This window comes from Heptranchias perlo, chromosome 5 (assembly GCF_035084215.1).
Source record: "Heptranchias perlo isolate sHepPer1 chromosome 5, sHepPer1.hap1, whole genome shotgun sequence".
NCBI lineage: Eukaryota > Metazoa > Chordata > Chondrichthyes > Hexanchiformes > Hexanchidae > Heptranchias > Heptranchias perlo.
The window spans coordinates 39,264,342-39,290,536 of NC_090329.1; the positions used below are offsets into that span (position 1 = coordinate 39,264,342).

General features: G+C 42.8%; 1 protein-coding gene across 1 annotated transcript in view; it reads left to right on the forward strand.

Annotated features, from left to right (window-relative positions):
• Positions 1–26,195, forward strand: part of taf1b (TATA box binding protein (Tbp)-associated factor, RNA polymerase I, B) — a 96,793-nt gene that overhangs the window by 10,167 nt on the left and 60,431 nt on the right. The window contains exons 3-4 of the mRNA XM_067984257.1: positions 5,317–5,404; positions 22,769–22,866. Coding sequence (XP_067840358.1) covers positions 5,317–5,404; positions 22,769–22,866 — 186 coding nt within the window. The remainder of the gene's footprint in view (positions 1–5,316; positions 5,405–22,768; positions 22,867–26,195) is intronic.

The window sequence follows — 26,195 nt, forward strand, 5'->3', positions numbered from 1 at the left end:
TGCATTAGAAAGGACACAGAAGGTTACCTATGTCCCAGAGGTAAAGTCACTGTAACTGAACCATACAGACCGGGAAGGTCACACATTCAGCACCGGTCTTGGTGAATTTGTTGATCTCAGCAAGGACAGAGGGAGGTGGTGCCACAGTTGGGCATTGCTCCAGGGGTGAGGGAAGGGAAAATAGTATAGTATTCCCATTCTAGAATTGTGCATTTAAGAAGGGCATTATGTCCTCCACACTCTAAGAACTAACCAACACTTAGTCTTAAGGCACATGCATGAATAATAACCACTTGGGTGAGGCTCTGGAGAATGACGGCCATTCTTGCAACAGTATCCCAGCAAATGAATTCATACCTTTTAGAAGAGGGGAAGGGAAGAAATTGGATAGAAGAACAAAAAGAAAGGGTACAGAAAAGACCAACAGGACTTGTCCCAACTGTAAAGGGAATGGGTTACAAGGAAAGATTAAAGAAGCTTAAGCTTTACAGCCTAGAAGGGTGGTGGTTGCGATCCATTTCATTGCAGCATATTAAATGTTATAGATGAGCAAATTTCAAATTAATAAGAAAGAGCTTGTATTAATATAGTGTCTTTCATAGCTCACCCAAACTTCTCGGTGCTTCAAACAGAATGAATGACATTGCACAGTTATGTGGCAGTCATTTTACACACATCAAGGGCCTACACACATCAGTGAGATAAATCATCAGCTGAGAGATATGTTGCCAAGACACTGGGAAAACATTCTCTCCTTCAAATAATGCCATGATATCTTTAATGTCCACCTGAACTACCATGAGATAAACAGGGCTTTGGTTTCATGTCTCATCTGAGAGATGAACCTTTTACAATGTACCCTCAACACTGAACTGTCAAACTAGATTACATGTCCTAATTTGGAGTAGGTCTTGAATTCTCATGTTCAATGACTCGGGGGAGAGTACTGCCAGCTGAGCCAAGCTGATACTTCAAAGTACCATGAATGTGGGAACAGAAGACATAAGTGGATATTAATGAGCAGTAAATTTAGAACTGATAAATTTGCTCTAATAAATGCTTGAAGTAATCTTCCAGACAAGAAGTACATTGAAGTTACAACATGGAAACAGGCCATTTGGCCCAACCAACCTGTATCGACATTTACCCTCCACGTGAGCAAATAGTCCTAATTACGTTTACCCGCTCTGTTCCCATATCCCTTCGTCCTCTTTTCCTTTATCCGTGTATCCAATCTGTTCTTGAATGTTGACATGGTTTCTGTCTCAACCACTAACCCTGGAAGTTAATTCCACAGCTTCACAGTTCTCTGTGTAAAGATCTTTCTCCAGCACTCTAAATCAGAGACAATAGAGGCCAAAGCATTGAGGTTACTCAAAATACAATTAGATGATAGAGTTAATGTACTAAAGGGATGAGCTTCAAGGGCTGAATGGTCGTCTTTTCATCCCTGCTAGAAGTCAGTACCATAAAAGTATTAGAAATGATTGGCCAGCAACTTTTAGCTAATTGCGTTGTCATATGATAAACGTGTGGATAAAGGACATTGCAGTACTTGATTACAGGGCGGGGGTGGGGGAACAGGCAAATTAGGAAGAGAAGGAGACTTTAGAGAGGATGGGAGGAAAGATGATTCAGAGACTTGTCAAGGGCATTGGTGGAGGTGCTGAGCACTATGCATCAGAGGTGGGTGCCACAGACATGTGATACATTGGGTAGCAGGTGTATGATGATAGGTGTTAGAAATCAGGCACAGCATGGGGAAGGAGAATCAGATGTAGAAGCAGCAAATTAAATGGAAACCAGTCTACACTGCCAGCCTCAGAAAAGCACCTTGTATTATTGCAGCAGTGTGTCATTTCTAATTTCAACATCTATACTTAATGCATCTTTGAATGAAACGTCTAATTTATTGCTAAATTACAGGTAAATCTGTGCTGTGGATGGAAGGAGGAGATCAGACATCAAATGTTACAAACCGTTCAAAGCTAGATGACTGGATGACTAAAGATATAGAGATTAAAATTAAACTGAAAAAGGAAGCTTATGATAAATGTCGGGCTCATAATACAGTAGAGAACCAAGCTGAATACCGAAAGTACAGAGAAGATCTAAAAAAGGAAATAAGAGGGGCAAAGAGAGAGTATGAGAATAGATTAGCGGCTAACATAAAAGGGAACCCAAAAGTCTTTTCTAAACATATAAATAGTAAAAGGGTAGTCAAAGAAAGGGTGGGGCCAATTAGGGATCAAAAAGGAGATCATCTTGTGGAGGCAGAAGGCATGGTTGAGGTATTAAATAAGTATTTTGCATCTGTATTCACTAAAGAAGAGGATGCTGCCAAGATCACCGTAATGGAGGAGGTAATAGAGAAATTGGATAGGATAAAAATAGATAATGAGGAGGTACTTAAAAGGTTGTCAGTGCTCAAAGTAGAAAGGTCTCCCGGTCTGGACGGGCTGCATCCTAGGTTACTGAGGGAAGTAAGGGTGCGGATAGCAGAGGCTCTGGCCACAATCTTCCAGTCCTCCTTAGATATGGGGGCAGTGCCAGAGGACTGGAGGATTGCAAATTTTACACCTCTGTTCAAAAAAGGGGAGACGGGTAAACCTGGCAACTGCCGGCCAGTCAGCCTAACGTGGTGGAGAAACTTTTAGAGACAATGATCTGAGACAAAATTAATTGTCACTTGGAAAAATGTGGGTTAATAAATGACAGCCTGGATTTGTTAAAGGCTAATCGTAATTTACTAACTTGGTTGAGTTCTTCAATGAAGTACGGCCGGCACGGGCTCGATGAGCCCAATGGCCTTGTTCTGTGCTGTAACCATTTTATGATTCTATGAAGTAACAGAGAGGGTTGATGAGGGTAGTTTGGTTGATGTTGTGTATATGGACTTTCAAAAGACATTTGATAAAGTACCACAAAAAAAGTTAGCAAAATTGAAGCCCGTAGGATTAAAGGGCCAGTGGCAATATGGATACGAAGTTGGCTAAGAGACAGAAAGCAGAGAGTAATGGTGAACGGTTGTTTTTCAAACTGGAGGGACATATACAATGGTGTCCCCCAGGAGTCGGTGTTAGGACCACTGCTCTTTTTGATGTATATTAATGACCTGGACTTGGGTATAGAGGGTATAATTTCAAAGTTTGCAGATGACACAAAACTTGGAAATGTAGTAAACGGTTAGGAGGATTCCAAGAAGTAAAAGGGAATTAGGGGTTACGGGGAGCGGGCAGGAAATTGGACATGAATTTAGATTTGAGGTTAGGATCAGATCAGCCATGATCTTGTTGAATGGCGGAGCAGGCTCGAGGGGCCGATTGGCCTACTCCTGCTCCTATTTCTTATGTTCTTATGATAGTAACAGATTTCAGGAGGACATAGACAGACTGGTGAAATGGGCAGACACATGGCAGATGCAATACAGAGAAGTGTGAAGTGATGTATTTTGGTTGGAAGAATGAGGAGGGGCAATATAAACTAAATGGTACAATTTTAAAGGGGGTGCAGTAGCAGAGACACCTGGGGGTATATGTACATAAATCTTTGAAGGTGGTAAGACAAGTTGAGAAGGCTGCTTAAAAAAAGCATATGGGATCCTTGGCTTTACAAACACAGGCATAGAGTATGAACATACAAAATTGATGGGCAGGGAAAGACCAGCTGGTCCATCTAGCCTGCCACACACCATGATGGCCAGACTATTGTGGCTAAACATTTCTTCCCTCCCCTGACCTCCCACCCTCTCACCCACCCCCGCAACCATGTAATCTCCTGGGAGAGGCAAAAAACAGAAAAAAAAACAGGGCCAATAAGGGAAAAATACTCTCTCTAATATTCCTCTTTGACCCCCCCCCACAAAAGCAAGGAAATTATGCTAAACCTTTATAAATCACTGGTTAGGCCCCAGCTGGAGTATAGTGTCCAGTCCTGGGCACTGCACTTTAGGAAGGATGTCAAGGCCTTGGAGAGGGTGCAGAGGAGATTTGATAGAATGGTACCAGGAATGAGGGACTTCAATTATCTGGAGAGACTAGAGTAGTTGATGTTCTTACAGCAGATCTGAGACAGTTAAGGGGAGATTTAATAGATGTGTTCAAAATCATGATGAGTTTTGATAGGGTAAATAAGGAGAAACTGTTTCCAATGGCAGAAGGGTCAATAACCAGAGGACATAGATTTAAGGTAATTGGCAAAAGAACCAGAGGCAAGATGAGGAGAATTTTTTTTACACAATGAGTTGATTTGATCTGAAAGGGCGGTGGAAGCAGATTCAATAGTAACTTTCAAAAGGGAATTGGATAAATACTTGTGGAGAAATTTGCAGGGCTATGGGGAAAGGGCAGGCACAATGGGCCAAATGGCCTCTTTCTGTGCTGCATCATTCTATGGCTCTATGAAGTAGTGGGAGAGGGAAATAATTAGTCACTACTGCCTTCATTTCTCCTGATGAGTTAAATCCCTCTATGTCACCTGTAGGTCCGTATTGTATAATGCGAACGTTATGATGTACCACAAAGCCACATTTGAGCCCTGGGCTTACAATAATAGAGGAAAAACTATGATGGCCAATAATGTCTCATAATTTCAGGTGGGAGGACAGGTTTAGCTAACTTTTTGAGTATTTATACATTTGAATGTCAGTTTTCAAATATTTCAACTGCTTGTTATCTCTCTGAGCACTATTGTGACCAGGACAAAAATTTCTATCTCCAGTTGATTTTTCTAAAAGTTTGATGGCTGAGTCAGAATTATCTTGGCGCTCAATAATTTCAGCAGAAATTTTAAAGAAATGCTTTCATGGGAAAACTGCATTTTCCCCTCCGACTACTTTTGCAAGTTAGACTCAAAGGGCAAGTGTTCCATATTTGTTTGTCCTTGAAGTTCTTGATTGGCCATGACAAAATGTAATGCTCGAGTAGTCACCAAGTCATATGGCTGCGTCAGAACTCAGCAAAATGATTTCTATTTCTGACTCTATCTTCAGTCGTGAAGCCGTGGGCATCAATTTTTTTCCCTCCCCCTGGATACAGTCACAAATAATCTCGATTTCTGCCCATGTCCTTAAATACTATTTCCTTTTAGGGAGCTATTGGAAGGAGAGGGTGTTAGTTTGCTCTCAAGTTTGGTTTTCCTCAATTTCCTTCTAGGAATGCAAAGTATAATAATTGTATGAAATTTGGGAGGGCACCATTCTGGGTGCCACCACTTTCAATATTGTTGGAGCATACTCAATGCTGAATTATTTCAGCAGTATTGTAAAACAAATCAAGCAGTTCATTTAAAAATGCATTTTTTTTCTTGTTCTGACAGAAAACAGCAGACGTTGCCTCTGAGGTTTTTATGCAAAATGCGAGAGTGAACACTATCCGCAAAGGTCTAAAGAAGAAAAACAAACTTGGTGGGTGTAGATTGATGATCCTACTGTACTTCAATTTTGGATCTTTTGATCGCCAACTTGCATTTGATTTCTGCATAATTATAACATTTAAGGAGTGTTAGAAGTGTAAAAATAATGCACTTGGAAGCTTTCTGACTCTGCATTTGCACCATTCTAGTTTGGGCTGAGACACTTCAAGTCAATTTAACATCAATAGAAAAAAATTTTGCATGATTGTGGCCACTTGCTTAAGGAAAGATGTGAGAGGAGGCTCATATGATATAACAAAGTAATAAAGGACCTTTACTGCGTGCCATAGTCCCTTTAAAATATATTTGTAAATGAAACATTAAGGTTATGCTGAATCTATGTGCAAAAATGACATGATACATTATACCACACGTGATTTAGTTACTATGAAATACTTTTAGGTTCACAAAGATGATATCAGAACTGACAGCAAATGGCTCTGCGAGGGAGGGGAAGGTTTCACAGTGACTTTTCTGCAATGTTCCATCAGATTAATTCCTCCAATGAAAATTTACATTTAACCTTCGGCCTTGCAATTTAAATGACTTGTCTAATTACTATAAACAGAATACTGATGAGGAGCTATCAGTTACAGTATATCCTGCTGGGCATATCACTCTGGTGAGTTATCAGATCGATCTCTGTGCTTTCATCCTCTCCTCCCCCCACCACCCGAATCCTTTCTGTCCATCTTTAGAATGCCCATACTGAAAGTGCCTTTGCACTGTTGCAGCGCTGTCTGATCCAGGATAGCCAGAAAACAAATTCTTGATGGAAACATTTTTAAAACTCATAAGCGAGCCCTTGTTCCCTAAGAACTAGTGTGACCATATAGGCACAATATCTGCGAATAGAGCATTGCCCTAAGCTCTGGAAATGCCTCCCTAAACCTCTCTGCCATTCCTCCTTTTAAGACGCTCCTTAAACCTACCTCTTCGATCAAGCTTTTGGTCACTTGTCCTAATATCTCCTTATATGGCTCATTGTCAAATTTTGTTTGATAATCGCTCCTGCGAAGCGCATTGGACGTTTTACTATGTTATAGGTGCTACATGAATGCAGGTTGTTGCTGCTTAAGGATTAAACAGCTTCAATTTGCTTACTGATATCAACATGAGCCGATGTGTTTTCCTCACAGAAGAATAAATGATGTATCAGGCCATGTGACTTGGACTATAAACTATGACTCGTGTTTATTAAGAAGAAAAAACGAAATCAGCACATCACATTTCACTTGAATAATTAACTTGTACCTCCTTGGATACAAAAAGTTCCAAAAGAGGTGGTTGCAGAGATAGTGGATGCATTGGTACTGATCTTCCAAAATTCCCTAGATTCTAGAATGGTCTCAGTGGTCTGGAAGGTAGCAAATGTAACCCCGCTAATCAAGAAAGGAGGGAGAGAAAAACCAGGGAACCACAAGCCAGTTAGCCTGACATCAGTTGTCGGGAAAATGCTGGAATCCATTATTAAGGAAATGGTAACCGGGCACTTAGAACATCAGAATATGATTAGGCAGAGTCAACATGGTTTTATGAAAGGGGAATCATGTTTGACAAATTTATTAGTTTTTTTGAGGATGTAACTAGCAGGGTAGATAAAGGGGAACCATTGGATGTGGTATATTTGGATTTTCAAAAGGCATTCGATAAGGTGCCATTTGTTCTGCCATCACCTTGTTACACAAGATAAGGGCTCATGGGGTTGGGGGTAACATATTAGCATCGGTAGAGGATTGGTTAACAGACAGAAAACTGAGAGTAGGGATTAACGGGCCATTTACAGGCTGTAACTAGTGGGGTGCCGCAAGGTTCGGTGCTTAGGCCTCAGCTATTTCCAATCTATATTAATGACTTAGATGAAGGGGATAGATATAGAGGAGTAAAAAGGAATGTGGTTGTAGTAGGTGACAGTATAGTTAGAGGGATGCATACTGTTCTCTGCAGCCAAGAGCACAAGTCCTGAAGGCTGTGTTGCCTAACCGGTGCCAGGGTTAAGGACATCTCAGGGCTGGAGAGAAACTTGGAGTGGGAGGGGGAGAATCCAGTTGTCGTGGTCCACGTAGGTACCAACGACATAGGTAGGACTAAGAAAGAGGTTCTGCTGAGTGAGTTTGAGCAGCTAGGGACTAAATTAAAAAGCAGAACCACAAAGGTGATAATCTCCGGATTATTACCTGAGCCACGAGCAAATTGGCACAGGGCAAATCAGATCAGAGAGATGAATGCGTGGCTCAAAGATTGGTGTGGGAGAAGTGGGTTTCGATTTAGGGGGCACTGGCACTAGTACTGGGGAAAGAGGGAGCTGTTCCGTTGGGACGGGCTTCACCTGAACCATGCTGGGACCAGTGTTCTGGCAAACTGAATAACGAGGGCGGTAGAGAAGGCTTTAAACTAAATAGAGTGGGGAGGGCTCAGGTGGGGCAAAGTTTAGATTGATAAAGAGAAAAGACAAGGAAGTAGTACAGGAAAATGATGGGGGTAATGATGAACAGAGTGTGTCAGGAAGAGACAGAACATAGAAACATAAGAGTGCACTAGCAAATGGGTCCGGGGTAGGAAAGAATGGTAAAAAGACAAAATTAAAGGTTCTTTATCTGAATGCACACAGCATTCGTAATAAGAATGATGAATTGACGGCACAAATAGAAACAAATGGTTATGATCTCGTGGCCATTACAGAGACGTGGTTGCAAGGTGACCAAGGTTGGGTGCTAAATATTCATGGTTATTTAACATTTTGGAAGGATAGGAAAAAAGATAAAGGTGGTGGGGTAGCTCTTTTAATAAAGGATGAAATTGGTATAATAGTGAGAAATGATCTTTGCTCAGAAGATCAAGATGTCGAATCAATTTGGGTGGAGATAAGAAATAGCAAGGAAAAGAAATCACTGGTAGGGGGCCAACATACTACTCCCAACAGTAGCTGCACTGTAGGGCAAAATATTAATCAGGAAATAAGGGGGGCTTGTAAAAAAGGTAATGCAATAATCATGGGCGATTTTAACTTTCACATAGATTGGACAAATCAAATTGGCAAAAATAGCCCTGAGGAGGAGTTCATAGAGTGTATTAGGGACTGTTTCTTAGACCAATACGTCGGGGAACCAACCAGGGAACAGGCCATTTTGGATCTGATAATGGGTAACGAAACAGGATTAATTAATGATCTCAAAGTAAAGGATCCCTTGGGAAGCAGTGATCATAACATGATAGAATTTCACATCCAGTTTGAGAGCGAGGATCTTGGGTCTGAAACTACTGTATTAAACTTAAATAAGGGCAATTATAAAGGAATGAGGGCGGAATTAGCTAAAGTGTACTGGGTAAACAGATTAGATGGTATGATGGCGGATAAGCAGTGGCAAACATTTAAAAAGATATTTTAAGACTCGCAACAAAAATATATCCCTGTGAGGGGGAAAGACTCCACAAAAAGGGTGAACCAACCATGGCTAACTAAGGAAGTCAAGGATGGTATCAGGTTAAAAGGAAAAGCATACAACATGGCAAAGATTACTGGTAAGCCCGAAGATTGGGAAAACTTTAAAAACCAGCAAAGGATGACTAAAAGAATAATAAAGAGGGAGAAAATAAATTATGAGAGTAAATTAGCAAGAAATATAAAAACTGACAGTAAAAGCTTCTACAAGTATATAAAAAGGAAGAGGGTAGCTAAAGTAAACATTGGTCCCTTCGAGGATGAGACTGGGGAAATAATAATGGAAAACAAGGAAATGGCAGAGGAATTGAACAGATAATTTGTATCTGTCTTCACAGTAGAAGATACTAATAATATACCAATAATAGTAGAAAATCAAGGGGCAAGGGGAGGGAGGAACTAAAAACAATCGCCATCACTAGAGGAAAAAGTACTAGGTAAACTAATGGGTCTAAAGGCTGACAAGTTCCCTGGACCTGATTGCTTGTATCCGAAGGTCTTAAAGGAAGTGGCTACAGAGATAGTGGATGCATTGGTTATAATCTTCCAGAATTCACTAGATTCTGGAAAGGTCCCAGCGGATTGGAAAACCGCAAACGTAACACCCCTATTCAAGAAGGGAGTGAGATAGAAAGCAGGTAACTATAGAAGTTAGCCTAATATCTGTCAATGGGAAAATGCTAGAATCCATTATTAAGGAAGTAGTAGCAGGACATTTGGAGACTCATAATACAATCAAGGAGAGTCAACATGGTTTTATGAAGGGGAAATCATGTCTGACAAATTTATTAGAGTTCTTTGAGGAAGTAACGGGTAGGGTGGATAAAGGGGAACCAATGAATGCAGTATATTTGGATTTCTAAAAGGCATTCGATAAGGTGCCACATTAAAGATTACTGCACAACATAAGAGCTCATGGTGTTGGAGGTATTGTACTGGCATGGATAGAGGATTGGCTAACTAACAGAAAGCAAAGAATTGGGATAAAAGGGTCATTTCGAAAATGGCAATCTGTAACTAGTGGGGTGCCGCAGGGCTCAGTGCTGGGGCCTCAACTATTTACAATATATATCAATGACTTGGATGAAGGAACAGAGTGTCTTGTGGCCAAATTTGCTGATGAAACAAAGATAGGTGGAAAAGCAAGTTGCAATGAGGACACAAAGTGTCTGCAAAGGGATACTGACAGGTTAAGCGAATGGGCAAAAATTTGGCAGATGGAATATAATGTGGGAAAATGTGAAGTCATCCACTTTGGGAGGAAAAATATAAAAGCAAAATATTATTTGAATGTAGAAAGACTACAAAATGCTGTGGTACAGCGGGATCTGGGTGTCCTCATACATGAAACACAAAAAGTCAACATACAGGTGCATCAGGTAATCCGGAAGGCAAACGGAATATTGGCCTTTATTTCTAGGGGGATGGAGTATAAAAGCAGAGAAGTCATGCTACAACTGTACAGGGTTCTGGTGAGACCACACCTGGAGTACTATGTACAGTTCTGGTGCCCTTATTTAAGGAAGGACATACTTGCATTGGAGGCAGTTCAGAGAAGGTTCACTAGGTTGATTCCGGGTATGGAAGGGTTGTCTTATGAGGAAAGATTGAACAGGTTGGGTCTATATTCATTGAAGTTTAGAAGAATGAGAGGAGATCTTATTGAAACATACAAGATTCTGAGGGGACTCGATAGGGTAGATGCTGAGAGGATGTTACCCCTCATGGGGGAATCTAAATCTAGGGGGCATAGTCTCAGAATAAGGGTTCGCCCGTTTAAGATGGAAATGAGGAGGAAGTTCTTCTCCCAGAGGGTCGTGAATCTTTGGAATTCTTTACCCCAAAAAGCTGTGGAGGCTAAGCCATTGAATACATTCAAGGCTGAGTTAGACACATTTTTGATCAGCAAGGGAGTCAAAGGATACGGGGAAAAGGCGGGAAAGTGGAGTTGAGATAAAAATCAGATCAGCCACGATCTCATTGAATGGTGGAGCGTGCTCGAGGGGCCGAATGGCCTACTCCTGCTCCTATCTCTTATGGTCTTACAGAAGGGACCCGAGTGTAATGTATCCAAGTTTGCTGACGATACAAAGCTAGGTGGGAAAGTAAGCTGTGAGGCGGACACAAATAATCTGGGATATAGACAGGTTAAGTGAGTGGGCAAGAAGATGGCAGATGGAGTATAATGTGGGGAAATGTGAGGTTATTCACTTTGGTAGGAAGAATAGAAAAACAATATTTCTTAAATGGTAAGAAACTATTAAATGTTGGTGTTCAGAGAGACTTGGGTATCCTCGTACAAGAAACACAAAAAGTTATCATGCAGGTACAGCAAGCAATTAGGAAAGCAAATGGCACGTTGAGGGTTGGAGTACAAGAGTAAGGAACTCTTAATATTGTACAGGGCTCTGGTGAGACCTCACCTGGAGCACTGCGTACAGTTTTGGTATCCTTATCTAAAGAAGGATGTACTTGCCATTGAGGCGGTGCAACGAAGGTTCACTAGATTAATTCCTGGGATGGGTGGGTTGTCCGAAGAGGAGGGGTTGAGTTGAATGGGCCTATACTCTCTGGAATTTAGAAGAATGAGAGGTGATCTCATTGAATCATATACTTGTATCACAATGGGCCCAGAAGAGCTGTAGGCAGAGTAACATATACCTTCTGTCCCCTTTGAAGTTTGAACAGGAAATCAAAAAGATGTCTTTTGAACAAAGATATCAAACTAAAGTGATGGTTTCTTTAGCCTCCAACAGGTGCAAAACACCTGTTTGTTTGTACATGGGTCCAAGCACCTTTATCTTAAATTGATTATTTTTAGGACAAAGAAAGGTGCATGTCTGATTTGATTGCTTTGCAATCAAAATATATTTGTAGAAGAATGCTTTATCTCCATGAATTGTTTACCCCATGATGGCAATTTCTTTATGATGCTTGTATATTCTAGCTCGGATGTGCTCAGTAAACAAACTAAAATTGACCAGCAACATTCCCTCAGTACATATTAAAAGTAGTATTTTTATTCCTAATATGACATCATCTTATCTGATACAGAAGGCTGGAAACATGAGTGAAAGCAAATGATATGGATTTTTTGTGTAATGACTGTTCAGACCAATAACAGACAATTTTGTAACTATTGCAACTATCCTGTACAATATTTTCATTGAAATGTTCACTTTGGTTATTCAATTAGTCACTGGATACCAATAATTAGGCAACTGAGTGGTGCTGTATATTAGCTCACTGTCCTTTCACCTCCAGGATTTGGATGAATGTTTCTCCTCTCTGATTGTAAAGGGTCCTTGGTGAAATGAGTGGCTCAGCTCAACTGAGTTGCTATGGGCATTCAGATAAAAAGAAAAAAAACAGGCTCTAGAAATTAGTGGTAAAAATGGAAAATGATAGAAGTACAAAGCAGGTCCATCAACATCTTCAAAAAAAAAAGAGATGAAACAGGTTAACATTTTCGGTTTTTATTGATGGGTTTACACCTGAAATGTTAACCTGTCTCTTCTCTTTTTAGATGCAGCCAGATCTACCTACGTTTCCAGCACTTCGTTTCTAACACCAATCTGCTGTGAATTTTAGCACTAAACTGGTGGTCTCATAGGAACAGGAATAGACCATTCAGCCCCTCAAGCCTGTTCTGCCACTCAATTAGATACAGATGACTGATCTGTACCTCAACTCCTTTTACCTGCCTTTTCTCCATATCTCCTGATGCCCACTCCAGAGACTTGAGTACATAATCTAGGCTGACGCTTCAGTCCAGCATTGAGGGAGTGTTGCACTGTCATAGAGTCATAGAGTTATACAGCACGGATAGAGGCCCTTCGGCCCATCGTGTCTGCGCCGGCCATCAAGCCCTGTCTACTCTAATCCCATATTCCAGCATTTGGTCCGTAGCCTTGTATGCTATGGCATTTCAAGTGCTCATCCAAATGCTTCTTGAATGTTGTGAGGGTTCCTGCCTCCACAACCCTTTCAGGCAGTGAGTTCCAGACTCCAACCACCCTCTGGGTGAAAAAGTTCTTTCTCAAATCCCCTCTAAACCTCCCGCCTTTTACCTTGAATCTATGTCCCCTTGTTATAGAACCCTCAACGAAGGGAAAAAGCTCCTTAGTATCTATCCTATCTGTGCCCCTCATAATTTTGTACACCTCAATCATGTCCCCCCTCAGCCTCCTCTGCTCCAAGGAAAACAAACCCAATCTTCCCAGTCTCTCTTCATAGCTGAAGCGCTCCAGCCCTGGTAACATCCTGGTGAATCTCCTCTGCACCCTCTCCAAAGCGATCACATCCTTCCTGTAATGTGGCGACCAGAACTGCACACAGTACTCCAGCTGTGGCCTAACCAGTGTTTTATACAGCTCCATCATAACCTCTTTGCCCTTATATTCTATGCCTCGGCTAATAAAGGCAAGTATCCCATATGCCTTCTTTACCACCTTATCTACCTGTTCCGCCGCCTTCAGGGATCTGTGAACTTGCACACCAAGATCCCTCTGACCCTCTGTCTTGCCTAGGGTCCTCCCATTCATTGTGTATTCCCTTGCCTTGTTAGTCCCTCCAAAGTGCATCACCTCGCACTTTTCCGGGTTAAATTCCATTTTGCCACTGTTCCGCCCATCTGACCAACCCATCTATATCGTCCTGCAGACTGAGGCTATCCTCCTCGCTATTTACCACCCTACCAATTTTTGTATCATCAGCGAACTTAATGATCATACCTTTTACATTCATATCCAAGTCATTAATGTAGACCACAAACAGCAAGGGACCCAGCACCGATCCCTGTGGTACCCCACTGGCCACAGGCTTCCAGTCACAAAAACAACCTTCGACCATCACCCTCTGCCTTCTGCCACTAAGCCAGTTTTGTATCCAAAGTGCCAAGGCACCCTGGATTCCATGGGCTCATACCTTCTTGACCAGTCTCCTGTGGGGGACTTTATCGAAGGCCTTACTGAAATCCATGTATACCACATCCACTGCGTTACCCTCATCCACACGCCTAGTCACCCCCTCAAAAAATTCAATCAAATTAGTCAGACATGATCTTCCCTTGACAAAGCCATGTTGACTATCCCTGATTAATCCTTGCTTCTCCAAGTGGAGACTAATTTTGTCCTTCAGAATTTTTTCCAATAATTTTCCTACCACTGATGTTAGGCTCACTGGCCTGTAGTTCCCCGGTTTTTCCCTACTCCCCTTCTTGAATAATGGTACTACATTAGCGGTTCTCCAGTCCTCTGGCACATCCCCTGTGGCCAGAGAGGTTCTGAATATATGTGTTAGAGCCCCCGCAATCTCCTCCTTTGCCTCACACAGTAGCCTGGGATACATTTCGTCCGGGCCTGGGGATTTATCCATTTTTAGGCCTGCTAAAACCGCCAATACCTCCTCCTGCTCGATGTTAATATGTTCGAGTATATCACAGTCCCCCTGCCGTATTTCTATGTCTACGTCGTCCTTCTCCATAGTGAAAACAGATGCAAAAAATTCATTTAGAACCCCTCCTACATCTGCCGGCTCCACACACAGATTGCCATTTTTGTCCCTAATGGGCCCTATTTTTTCCCTAGTCATCCTCTTACCCTTAATATACTTATAAAACATCTTAGGATTTTCCTTTATTTTGCTCGCCAGTGTTATTTCATGGCCCCTCCTTGATCTCCTCATTTCTTTTTTAAGTATCCCCCTGCACTTTTTGTACTCCTCTAGGGCTTCCTCCGTCTTTAGCCTTTTGTATCTGCCAAAAGCCCTCCTTTTTTTCCTAATCCATTCTCGTATATCCCCTGACATCCAAGGTTCCCTGGAGTTCTTGGAACCACCCTTGACCTTTACGGGAACATGTTGCCATTGTATGGTCTCAATCTCCCTTCTGAAAGACTCCCATTGCTCCGATGCGGATTTTCCTACAAGCAGCTGATCCCAGTCCATTTTGGCCAGATCCTGCCTTATCCTATTAAAATCGGCCTTCCCCCAATTTAGAACCTTTATTTCCGGCCCCTCCCTGTCCTTTTCCATGACCACCTTAAATCTCACCGAATTATGGTCACTGTCACCAAAGTGCTCACCTACTAGCACTTCTTCCACTTGGCCGGCCACATTCCCTAGAATTAGGTCCAGTACCGCCCCCTCTCTTGTAGGACTTTCTACATGCTGGCTCAAAAAGCTCTCCTGGATGCATGTTAAGAATTTTGTACCCTCTAAGCCTTTTACACTCTGAGTATCCCAGTTAATATTGGGGATGTTGAAATCCCCCACTATTATTACCCTATTATTTGCACAATTTTCTGAGATTTGCCTACATATCTGTTCCTCTATCTCCCCCTGACTGTTTGGGGGTCTATAGTACACTCCCATCAAAGTGCTTGCCCCCTTTTTGTTTTTAAGCTCCACCCATATGGCCTCATTAGAGGAACCTGCTAATATATCATCTCTCCTTATGGCAGTAATTGATTCTTTAATTAATATTGCGACCCCCCCTCCTCTTATACCTCCCCCTCTGTCTCGCCTGAAGATTCTGTACCCCAGAATATTGAGCTGCCAGTCTTGCCCCTCCCTCAACCATGTCTCTGTGACAGCAACAATATCATACTCCCATGTGTTTATCAACACCTTCAGTTCATCCACCTTATTCACAAGACTCCTTGCATTAAAATAGATGCCATCCAGCCTTGCCCTCACATATTTGCCCTGTCGTCCAAGCTGACTTGTTTTTTTCTCTATATTTGGCTGCACATCACCCCCTATTGTAGCTCCACTCTGTATCCCATCCCCCTGCCAAGTTAGTTTAAACCCCCCCCAACAGTGCTAGCAAACCTCCCCGCAAGGATATTTGTCCCGCTCTGGTTCAGGTACAACCCGTCCGACTTGTACAAGTCCCACCTTCCCCAGAAGCAGGCCCAGTGATCCAGGAAAGTGAAACCCTCCCTCCTGCACCAACTCTTTAGCCACGCATTCATCTGTTCTATCCTCCTATTTCTATACTCACTAGCCCGTGGCACTGGGAGTAATCCAGAGATTACAACCTTTGAGGTCCTGCTCTTTAATCTGCTACCTAGCTCCCTAAATTCTTGATGCAGGACCTCATCTCCCTTCCTACCTATGTCGTTGGTCCCAATGTGGACCACGACCTCTGCCTGCTCACCCTCCCCCTTGAGAATGCCCTGAAGCCGCTCAGTGACATCCATGACCCTGGCACCAGGGAGGCAACAAACCATCCTGGAGTCACGTTTACGGCCACAGAAACGCCTGTCTGTTCCCCTTACGATAGAATCCCCTACCACTATAGCTCTTCCACTCTTTTTCCTCCCAGCCTGTGGAGCAGAGCTACCCCTGGTGCCAGGAAGTTGGCTGCTGCTGCCTTCCCCTGATAAGTCATCCCCCTCAACAATATCCAAAGCGGTATATTTGTTTGAGAGGGGGATGGCCACAGGGGACCCCTGCACTGCCTGCCTGCTCCTCTTACTCTGCCTGGTGGTCACCCAATTACTTCCTGCCTGGACAACCTTTACCTGCGGTGTGACCATCTCACTAAACGTGCTATCCACGACGTTCTCAGCATCGCGAATGCTCCTTAATGAATCCATCCGCAGCTCCAGCGCTGCAATGCGGTTTGTCAGTAGCTGCAGCTGGATACATTTCCCGCACACATGGTCGTCAGGGGCACCGGAAGGGTCCCTGATTTCCCACATAGAGCAGGAAGAGCATAACACGGGGCTGGGCTGTCCTGACATGACTTACCCTTTAACTAATTAATTCAAATTAAATGAATCCCACCAATTTCACTTCAATTAAAAGGTATACTCAAGGGCCCTTGCTGAACAGCAGTCCCCCACGACACAACAGAGACCCGAGAATCCACAGACTCTAACCTTAGACAAATTCAGCAGGAAAATACTCACCAGCCAATCACTGACCTCTTCCTTGGTGACGTCCCACTTAGATTACTTTTTGCTTCTTATTTATCTTAGGTCCAGGAGTTAAGTCCCTGTGATGTCGCACAGTAGTTGTCTCTTGGTGCAGGTCTGCTGCTGCTTTTATTCCACAATCTCAGTCTTCTACTCTCAGGTCCACTACCGCTCTGCAGGAAAAGTTAGGAAAAGCAAGGCAAAGCAGGTGTTGTCTTTCGGACAAGGTTAAACCAGAACTTTATAAAACTGAAGCATCACTTCCTCAATTTGTATTGCACCCCTCGAGATAAAGGCCAACATTCCATTAGAACATAAGAAATAAGAACAGGAGTAGGCGCGGGTTTGATAGCATCGTGGTTATGTTACTGGACTAATAGTCCAGAGGCCAGGACTAATAATCCAGTAACATCGGAGTCATGAGTTCAAATCCCGCCATGGCAGCTGGGGAATTTAAATTCAGTTAATTAAATAAAATAAAATGAATTAGAAGTGAAAAAAAAAGCTAGCGTCAGTAATGGTGACCGTGAAACTACCAGATTATCGTAAAAACCCATCTGGTTCACTAATACCCTTTTGGGGAAGGAAACCTGCCGTCCTTACCCTGTCTGGCCAAAATGTGACTCCAGACCCACAGCAATGTGGTTGATTCTTAACTGCCCTCTGAAAAGTTATAAGAATAAAACCGGATGGACCACCCGGCATTGGACACGACAAAGGCAAACCATGCCCAGTTGACTCTGCAAAGTCCTCCTCACTAACATCTGGGGACTTGTGCCAAAATTGGGACAGCTGTCCCACAGACTAGTCAAGCAACAGCCTGACATAGCCATACTCACAGAATCATACCTTTCAGCCAACGTCCCAGACTCCTCCATCACCACCGCGGCACAGTGGTATACAGTCGGGGGGAGTGGCCCTGGCAGTCCTCAACATTGACTCCGGACCCCATGATGTCTCATGGCATCAGGTCAAACATGGGCAAGGAAACCTCCTGCTGGTTACCACCCTCCCTCTGCTGATGAATCAGTCCTCCTCCATGTTGAGCACCACTTGGAGGAAGCACTGAGGGTAGCAAGGGCACAGAATCTTCTCTGGTGGGGGATTTCAATGTCTATTACCAATAATGGCTCGGTAGCACCACTAATGACCGAACTGGCTGAGTCCTGATGGACATAGCTGCCAGACTGGACCTGCGGCAGGTGTTGAGAGAACCAACAAGGGGGGTGGGGAAGCCTTCTTGACTTCATCCTCGCTGATCTACTTGTCGCAGATGCATCTGTCCATGACAGCATTGGCAGGAGTGACCACCGCACAGTCCTTGTGGGGATGAAGTCCTGTCTTCACATTGAAGACACTGTCCATCATGTTGTGTGGCACTATCACCGTGCTAAATGGGATAGATTCAGAACAGATCTAGCAGCTCAAAACTGGACATTCATGAGGCAGCAGCAGAATTGTATTCCACCACAATCTGTAACCTCATGGCCTGGCATATCCCTCACTTTACCATTACCAACAATCCAGGGGATCAACGCTAGTTCAATGAGGAGTGTAGAAGAGCATGCCAGGAGCAGCATCAGGCATAGATAAAAATGAGGTATCAACCTGGGGAAGCTACAACAAAGGACTACATGCTAAACAGTGGAAGCAGTATGCTATAGACAGAGCTAAGCGATCCCACAACCAACGGATCAGATCAAAGCTCTGCAATCCTGCCACATCCAGTCGTGAATGGTGGTGGATAATTAAACAACTAATGGGAGGAGGAGGCTCCGTGAACATCCCCATCGTCAGTGATGGCAGAGCCCAGCACGTGAGTGCAAAAGACCAGGCTGAAGCCTTTTTCAGCCATCTTCAGCCAGAAGTGCCAAGTAGATGATCCATCTCGGCCTCCTCCCGAGATCCCCACCATCACAGAAGCCAGTTTTCAGCCAATTCGATTCACCCCGACAACATTCCGGCTTTAGTGCTGAAGACTTGTGCCCCAGAGCTAGTCGCGTCTCAAGCCTCTGTTCCAGTACAGCTACAAGACTGGCATCTACCCAACAAAGTGGACAATTGCCCATCAATGTCCTGTCTACAAAAAGCAGGAAAATCCAATCCGGCCAATTACCGCCCCATCAGTCTACTCTCAATCATCACCAAAGTGATGGAAGGTGTTGTCGACAGTGCTATCAAGCGGCACTTAGTCGCCAATAACCTACTCACCGCTGCTCAGTTTGGGTTCCGCCAGGACCATTCGGCTCCAGACCTCAGTACAGCCTTGGTCCAAACATGGACAAAAGAGCTGAATTCTACAGGTGAGGTGAGAGTGACTGCCCTTGACATCAAGGCAGCATTTGACGAAATGTGGCAGCAAGTGAGTGGAGGGGGGGGGGTCCTTGTAAAATTGAAGTCAATGGGAATCGGGGGGAAAACTCTCCAGTGGCTGGAGTTATACCTAGCACAAAGGAAGATGGTAGTGGTTGTTGGAGGCCAATCATCTCGGCCCCAGGACTTTGCTGCAGGAGCTCCTTGGCAGTATCCTAGGTCCAGCTACCGTCAGCTGCTTCATCAGTGACCGTCCCTCCATCGTAAGGTCAGAAGTGGGGATGTTTGCTGATGATTACACAGTGTTCAGCTCTATTCGCAACCCCTCAGATAATGAAGCAGTCCGTGCCCGCATGCAGCAAGATCTGGACAACATCCACGCTTGGGCTGATAAGTGGCAAGTAACATTCGCACCAGACAAGTGCCAGGCAATGACCATCTCCAACAAGAGAGAGTCTAACCACCTCCCCATGACACTCAATAGCATTACCATCGCCAAATCCCCCACCATCAACACCCTGCGGGTCACCATTGACCAGAAAATAAACTGGACCAGCCACTTAAATACTGTGGTTACAAGAACAGGTCAGAGGCTGGGTATTCTGTGGCAAGTGACTCACCTCCTGACTCCCCAAAGCCTTTCCACCATCTACAAGGCACAAGTCAGGAGTGTGATGGAATACTCTCCACTTGCCTGGATGGGTGCAGCTTCAACAACACTCAAGCAGCTCGACACCATCCAGGACAAAGAAGCCCGCTTGATTGGCACCCCATCCACCACCCTAAACATTCACTTCCTACAAGATGCACTGCAGCAACTCGCCAAGGCTTCTTCGACAGGACCTCCCAAACCCGCGACCTCTCCCACCTAGAAGGACAAGGGTAGCAGGCACATGGGAACAACATCACCTGCACGTTCCCCTACAAATCATACACAATCCTGACTTGGAAATATATCGCTGTTCCTTCATCGTCGCTTGGTCAAAATTCTGGAACTCCCTACCTAACAGCACTGTGGGAGTACCTTCACCACATGGACTGGAGCAGTTCAAGAAGGAGGCTCACCACCACCTTCTCAAGGGCAATTAGGGATCGGCAACAAATGCTGGCCTTGCCAGCAACACTCAACCCATGAATGAATTTTTAAGAAGGCCATTCGGCCCCTCAAGCCTGCTGCACCGTTCAATAAGATCATTGCTGATCTTCTACCTCAATTCCATTTTCCTGCCCTAGCGCCATATCTCTTGATTCCCTTATTGTCCAAAAATCTCTTGATCTCAGGCTTGAATATACTCAACGCCTGAGCATTCACAGTGCTCTGGGGTACAGAATTCCAAAGATTCACAACCCTCTGAAGAAATTTTTCCTCATCTCGGCCCAAAATGGCGGACCCCTTATCTTGAAACTATGCCCCGTAGTTCTAGACTCTCCACCCAGGGGAAACAGCTTCTCAGCATCCACCCTGTCAAGCCTTCTAAGAATTTTATACATTTCAATCAGATCACCTCTCATTCTTCTAAACTCCAGAGAATATAGGCCCATTTTAGTCAATCTCTCCTCATAGGACAACCCTCTCATCCCAGGAATCAATCTAGTGAACCTTTGTTGCACCCTCTCTAAGGCAAGTATATTCTTCCCTAAGTAAGGAGACCAAAACTGTACACAGTACTCCAGGTGTAGTCTCACTAGAGCCCTATAAAATTGCAGGAAGACCTCCTTACTCTTGTACTCCAACCCCTTTACAATAACAGCTAAGATACCATTTGCCTTCCTAATTGCTTGCTGTACCTGCATGTACTTCTGTGATTAATGTTCAAGGATACCCAAATCTCTTAGAAATGTTGGTATTCAAAGTCTCTCACCTTTTAAAAAATATTGGGCCAGAAATTGCTCCCGAAATAACGGAGGAGCTCAACAGCGCTCTGTTTTTAGTGGTGAATTGAAGGAGCAAGTGCACATGCGCAGTAAAACGTGGAAATCATGAACTTGCTCCTGGTGGTTCGCCGGCAATATGACCGCTTCGAATTAAAGGGCCATCGCATGCTGCAATCAGAGAAATCATTGAAAAATCGCAAATCTGCTTATCTGCCCAGCTGGAAAGTAACTAATTACACCACCAAAAGGTACGCTTAAAAATACCAAGTCTAAACTAAGTTTTAACAGTGCGGTTAGTCTTAATGACTGCCAAAAAACTAAAAATTAACTTTTAAAAAAAAAATGTGGAGTCTCATATTACTCCTTATTTTAATAGTTTTTGGTCAGTTTTAAAAAAAATTAAAAATTATTTCTTTTTCCCTTCTGACTTTTTAATTTAATTCAATTATTTCTTTGGCTTTTTATATATATAAAAAAATAATTTTTATTTACAGTGACATACAGAATACTAACTTGAAACGAATGAAGTCTGCTTGCCTGCTTGAGCAATGCAGACTGAATCTGTGGGCGTGACTTCTCTGTGGTTGCTGCACAAGATAAGAGCTCACGGTGTTGGGGGTAATATATTGGCATGGATAGAGGATTGGCTAACTAACAGAAAACAAAGCGTCGGGACGAAAGGGTCATTTTCAAAATGGCAATCTGTAACTAGTGGGGTGCTGCAGGGATTGGTGCTGGGGCCTCAACTATTTACAATATATATCAATGACTTGGATGAAGGAACAGAGTGTATTGTGGCCAAATTTGCTGATGATAGAAAGATAGGTGGAAAAGCAAGTTGCGATGAGGACACAAAGTGTCTGCAAAGGGATACTGACAGGTTAAGTGAATGGGCAAAAATTTGGCAGATGGAATATAATGTGGGAAAATGTGAAGTCATCCACTTTGGGAGGAAAAAATAAAAAAGCAAAATATTATTTGAATGTAGAAATACTACAAAATGCTGCGGTACAGAGGGATCTGGGTGTCCTCGTACATGAAACACAAAAAGTCAACATACAGGTGCAGCAGGTAATCCGGAAGGCAAACTGAATATTGGCCTTTATTTCTAGGGGGATGGAGTATAAAAGCAGGGAAGTCATGCTACAACTGTACAAGGCGCTGGTGAGACCACACCTGGAGTACTGCGTACAGTTCTGGTGCCCTTATTTAAGGAAGGATATACTTGCATTGGAGGCTGTCTGCCGCTCGCTCCCTCGCTCGCTGTCTGCCGCTCACTCCCTCGCTCGCTGTCTGCCGCTCGCGCTCAATTTTTACCCTCCCCGCTCTCTTATTTCCCCCCCCCCTTCACTCTTTCTCAAACTTTGAGCATAGTGTGGAAAGTTGAAATGTCACTCTAATGCAATAGAGAGTATTTTTCTGAGGCTCAGAGGCTTCCATTGAACTTGGGCTTTGACCTTCAGATTGATAGATGCGCTAGGTGCAAAATATAGAGAAAAATATTACTGTTGCTATATCTCGCTTAGTTGCAAAATTCACGTGCAAACAAAATTAAAATGACCTTTAATTGCTGCGATATATGCTATTGGAAGATTTGTAATTGTACAATCTTAACCCCCTCTCCAGCAAAAGAAAAATATCTTGTCACTCAACCATTAAAATGCTATACTTAGTCATCTAATAGGTCCTGTTGGTCTCATGTAAGTTGTGATTAGCTGTGCTTGTAATTTATTAGTTTTCAAATGAGAACCTAACCTGTGTTGCATCATTGTTATATTGATCAAGTGTCCATGTTGTGTTTTAGATCGAGGCTGTGAATGGTATGTTTGTGAAGGCTTTCAGTACATCTTGAATCAGCAGGCTAAGGCCTTGGTAGCCTTGGGGACATCTCCACTGCTCAAAGTAAGTGTTTTTAACACTTAAATGTAGAAAACTGTGTTCTGATTCTGTTAACGCTGCCATGCTGTCAAAATGTATTATTTTAATTTCAATTGCGATTAAAATCGAATTTTTTGTTCAATTAACGTAGCATATGCTGACATCATTTATTCCTGAGTGGACAGATGTTGGTATCAAGCACAATGACAAGTACGATATTAAGCCTGTTGTGTTTGACATTGTCAGTGGTGTCAGGCTGCAGGTAGACCTGGTCACGTGGTGGCTTAACTCTGAAATGGTGGTCCTTGTGAAGGAGAGTTCTTGTTTTGCCGCAGGTTGGGGGATGGAATTATATTCAAGTTATTTTTAAAGCAGTAATGCATTTTTGCTGAATAATACATCAAGGAAAGATTGCTACTTTAAAATGCTGTATGTTCGGACTGTAATATATTAGCATCAAATTTCCTGTTTTTTCTATCTGTTGTATGTCCATGTGTGATTGATGCAACAGTGAACATTTAGTCATAGTTTTTATTGTAACAGTAGCGTTTTTTTGTGGGATGTCATCCTTATGATTCACATCCAGACTTCCTCTCTCTAGTGCTTTTGCCGCCCATTGTACGCCTCGCCCGGTGTTCAGTTCCATTGACTGTCAGGCAGGGTGTATAACAAGTGGCTGATGCAATACCATCCGTTTTGTGCTACTGCCTAAGTTGAATTTCTACCCCATGTACTCCTGTTGGAGTGTCGTTCCATATCTGCAGGTTGCCCTATGCTATGTGTGAACTTGGCGGTGAATAGTGAACGTTAGCCTATTTGATCATTGGAACACTATATTCTAGCCTAATTTCGCCTTTGCTTGAGGTCCACATATGTAGTTTCCAGCAGGGTTTTTTTTGTATTACCTCCATTGCTTGAGCTTCGTTGTAGTGGTCCTCTACCATCCCAGCTGATCTTAGCTAACTAAGCATTGATCAGGGTTTGAAATTGGGATATGATCTGTATGTCTCAATCCACACTAGATTCTATTGGTAAACGCATTACCATCGGGGTGTTGGCAGTGTATTAAAAATTTGTTGAGATTTTATTCTCATAAAGGTGTTTGATGTTAGTGATGAAGAATGGAACACTTTGCATTTTAGGCACCCAGTGTCAGCATCAAACACTCTTAGATCAATAAAAGCATAGCAAGATGCAGATTAAACCTTCTACTAAGCTGCTCCATCAAGGCGTCCTGGTCCAATCTCAGAAGAGCACCCGGTACTGCACCTGTGTGACAGTTTTTCAATTTTCCACCCTGGCCATCCGTGGACTCCTGTAGAAATTACTGACTGCTGTATTAGCATGCCAATGCTCAAGACACTGCTGTCAGCAAATAGGTGAAGTAACAATAATAAAATTCTTGAGTTTTTGAAGTTGTCATGATTGGTAGTGCTTCACTTCCGCCTGTGTGACACCCACAATATTAATTTCTATAGGATAAGGTCACACTGTCAAGTCATGCCTACAATACACCATTGCTGGTGATGTGTGCCTCAACTGTATTCACTGGAAGCCTTCAAGCTACTGCAACAACTTCATACCTAAAAAGAAAGAAAGACTTACTTTTATATCGCACCTTTCATGACCTTAGGATGTCCAAAAGCGCTTCACAGCCAATTAAGTACTTTTGAAATGTATTCACTGTTGTAATGGCTGCTTTGAAACTTTGTTCTTCATTGCTCTACACCTTGAGGGATTTTGTTTTTTTTTTACATTTGGCTTCGGCCTTGAGCAAATTAAATAATTTACTTATGCCATATGCTATTTGCTTTGGCTGTAAAATAAATGATTAATTCCTGCTGTGTCAGAAATAAGCTGCAAATCTACATTTTTTGAGGGAGAGGGAAGAATGGCAAAAATTGTTTCAGCTGCTGAAGTCAAAACCCATTGACTTCAGCAGCTGAAACAATTTTTAGGTTCCCCCCATCCCCCTCAAAATGTATCTAAAAATAAATAACCTGTTCTTGCAATTAAAAACATTTCATCCTTCCAAAAATAATTCCGAATGCTAGCTTTGTATAAGTAAATCCCTCCATCTTTATGTATTTTCATTCCATTCTCACTGCTCCCATTTTATAAATAAATGACCCAGATATTAAATTAAAAATTAATACCTATATATAAATTACATTCCCACTGCTATGCTTTATGATTAATAAATCTCCCCAGTCTTCAAATTCATAAATAAATGCCCTGTGCTACCAATCTTATAAGTGAAGAAATGCCAGTAGAGTGCATTCCACTGCTGCCCTTCATTTAATAAATTACCCCCAATCTTAAAGCCTGTAAATTCCATTCTCATTACTGGCCTTTAATAATTAAATCACCCCGAAAGTATAACACCCCTATCCTTAAAATACTGTATCCTCCGACATACTGTGAGTAATGCCAGGAGACGTTCATTAATTAATTGAAAGGAATTGTGCCAACTATAATTAGAAGTAAAATTATATAGAATTCCCATTATTAATGTTTACATAGGGAGTTCCATTATAAATTTTGACAAAGCATTGTCTGACAACACGAAGTAAGGTTTGTAGACAGGAACTATGTGCACGTGCAAGACTTTAAATGTGTGCCCTATATTAATTCTGTAGTATATTTTAAAGAATTATCCAGTGTGCCCTAGATTAATTCTGTAGTATATTTTAAAGATCGTACACTGGGTTTGCGTGTTGGTGCAGTTGTACCTAGTATTTGCAGGAGCATACATTGATGACTGTAGATCTGCCAGATGGAAGTCCTACTCTCTCTGGTTGAATGCCACCTTAACATCCAGGGCAGGGGTTTTGGTGCTACTGCAGTGGTGAACCATGTTAAATAGACTCCTTATCTCTTCGATTGGCACGCTTCTTACCCTCCTCTTTCTCCCCCAACCCCCCCACCTCCCGAGAGCCCAGATGGGATGGAATAGTTTCAAGGCTACTGTGTCCAATCTGGAAGCCAAAATTTTGTATTCATTATTATTGAAGAGGGGTTCGAATCTATAGAATAGGTATGAGGTAAGGTACTTGCCTTTATTTACTTTTTGTGATTGTGAGGTTTGTTTGGGTTGGTGGCTTAGTCATTGATGGGCTGTGGTGGAGTGTATGTTTGATGTGGAGTCTCTTGGTCCCTAGGGCAGATTAATTATGGGATCCTTAGGACTTGTAGCTATGCTCATATCTAGTTGCTGCTAATGTGGAACCTTCTTGGGTGGATCTATTTGAAGGAGGGAGTATTGTTTCCTTTTGAGGGTTTTTATTTTTGTTGATTAAGTTTGGGAAGGGATTTTGGAGATATGTGTTGAACTGTGTTTCAGAGAGCCTCCT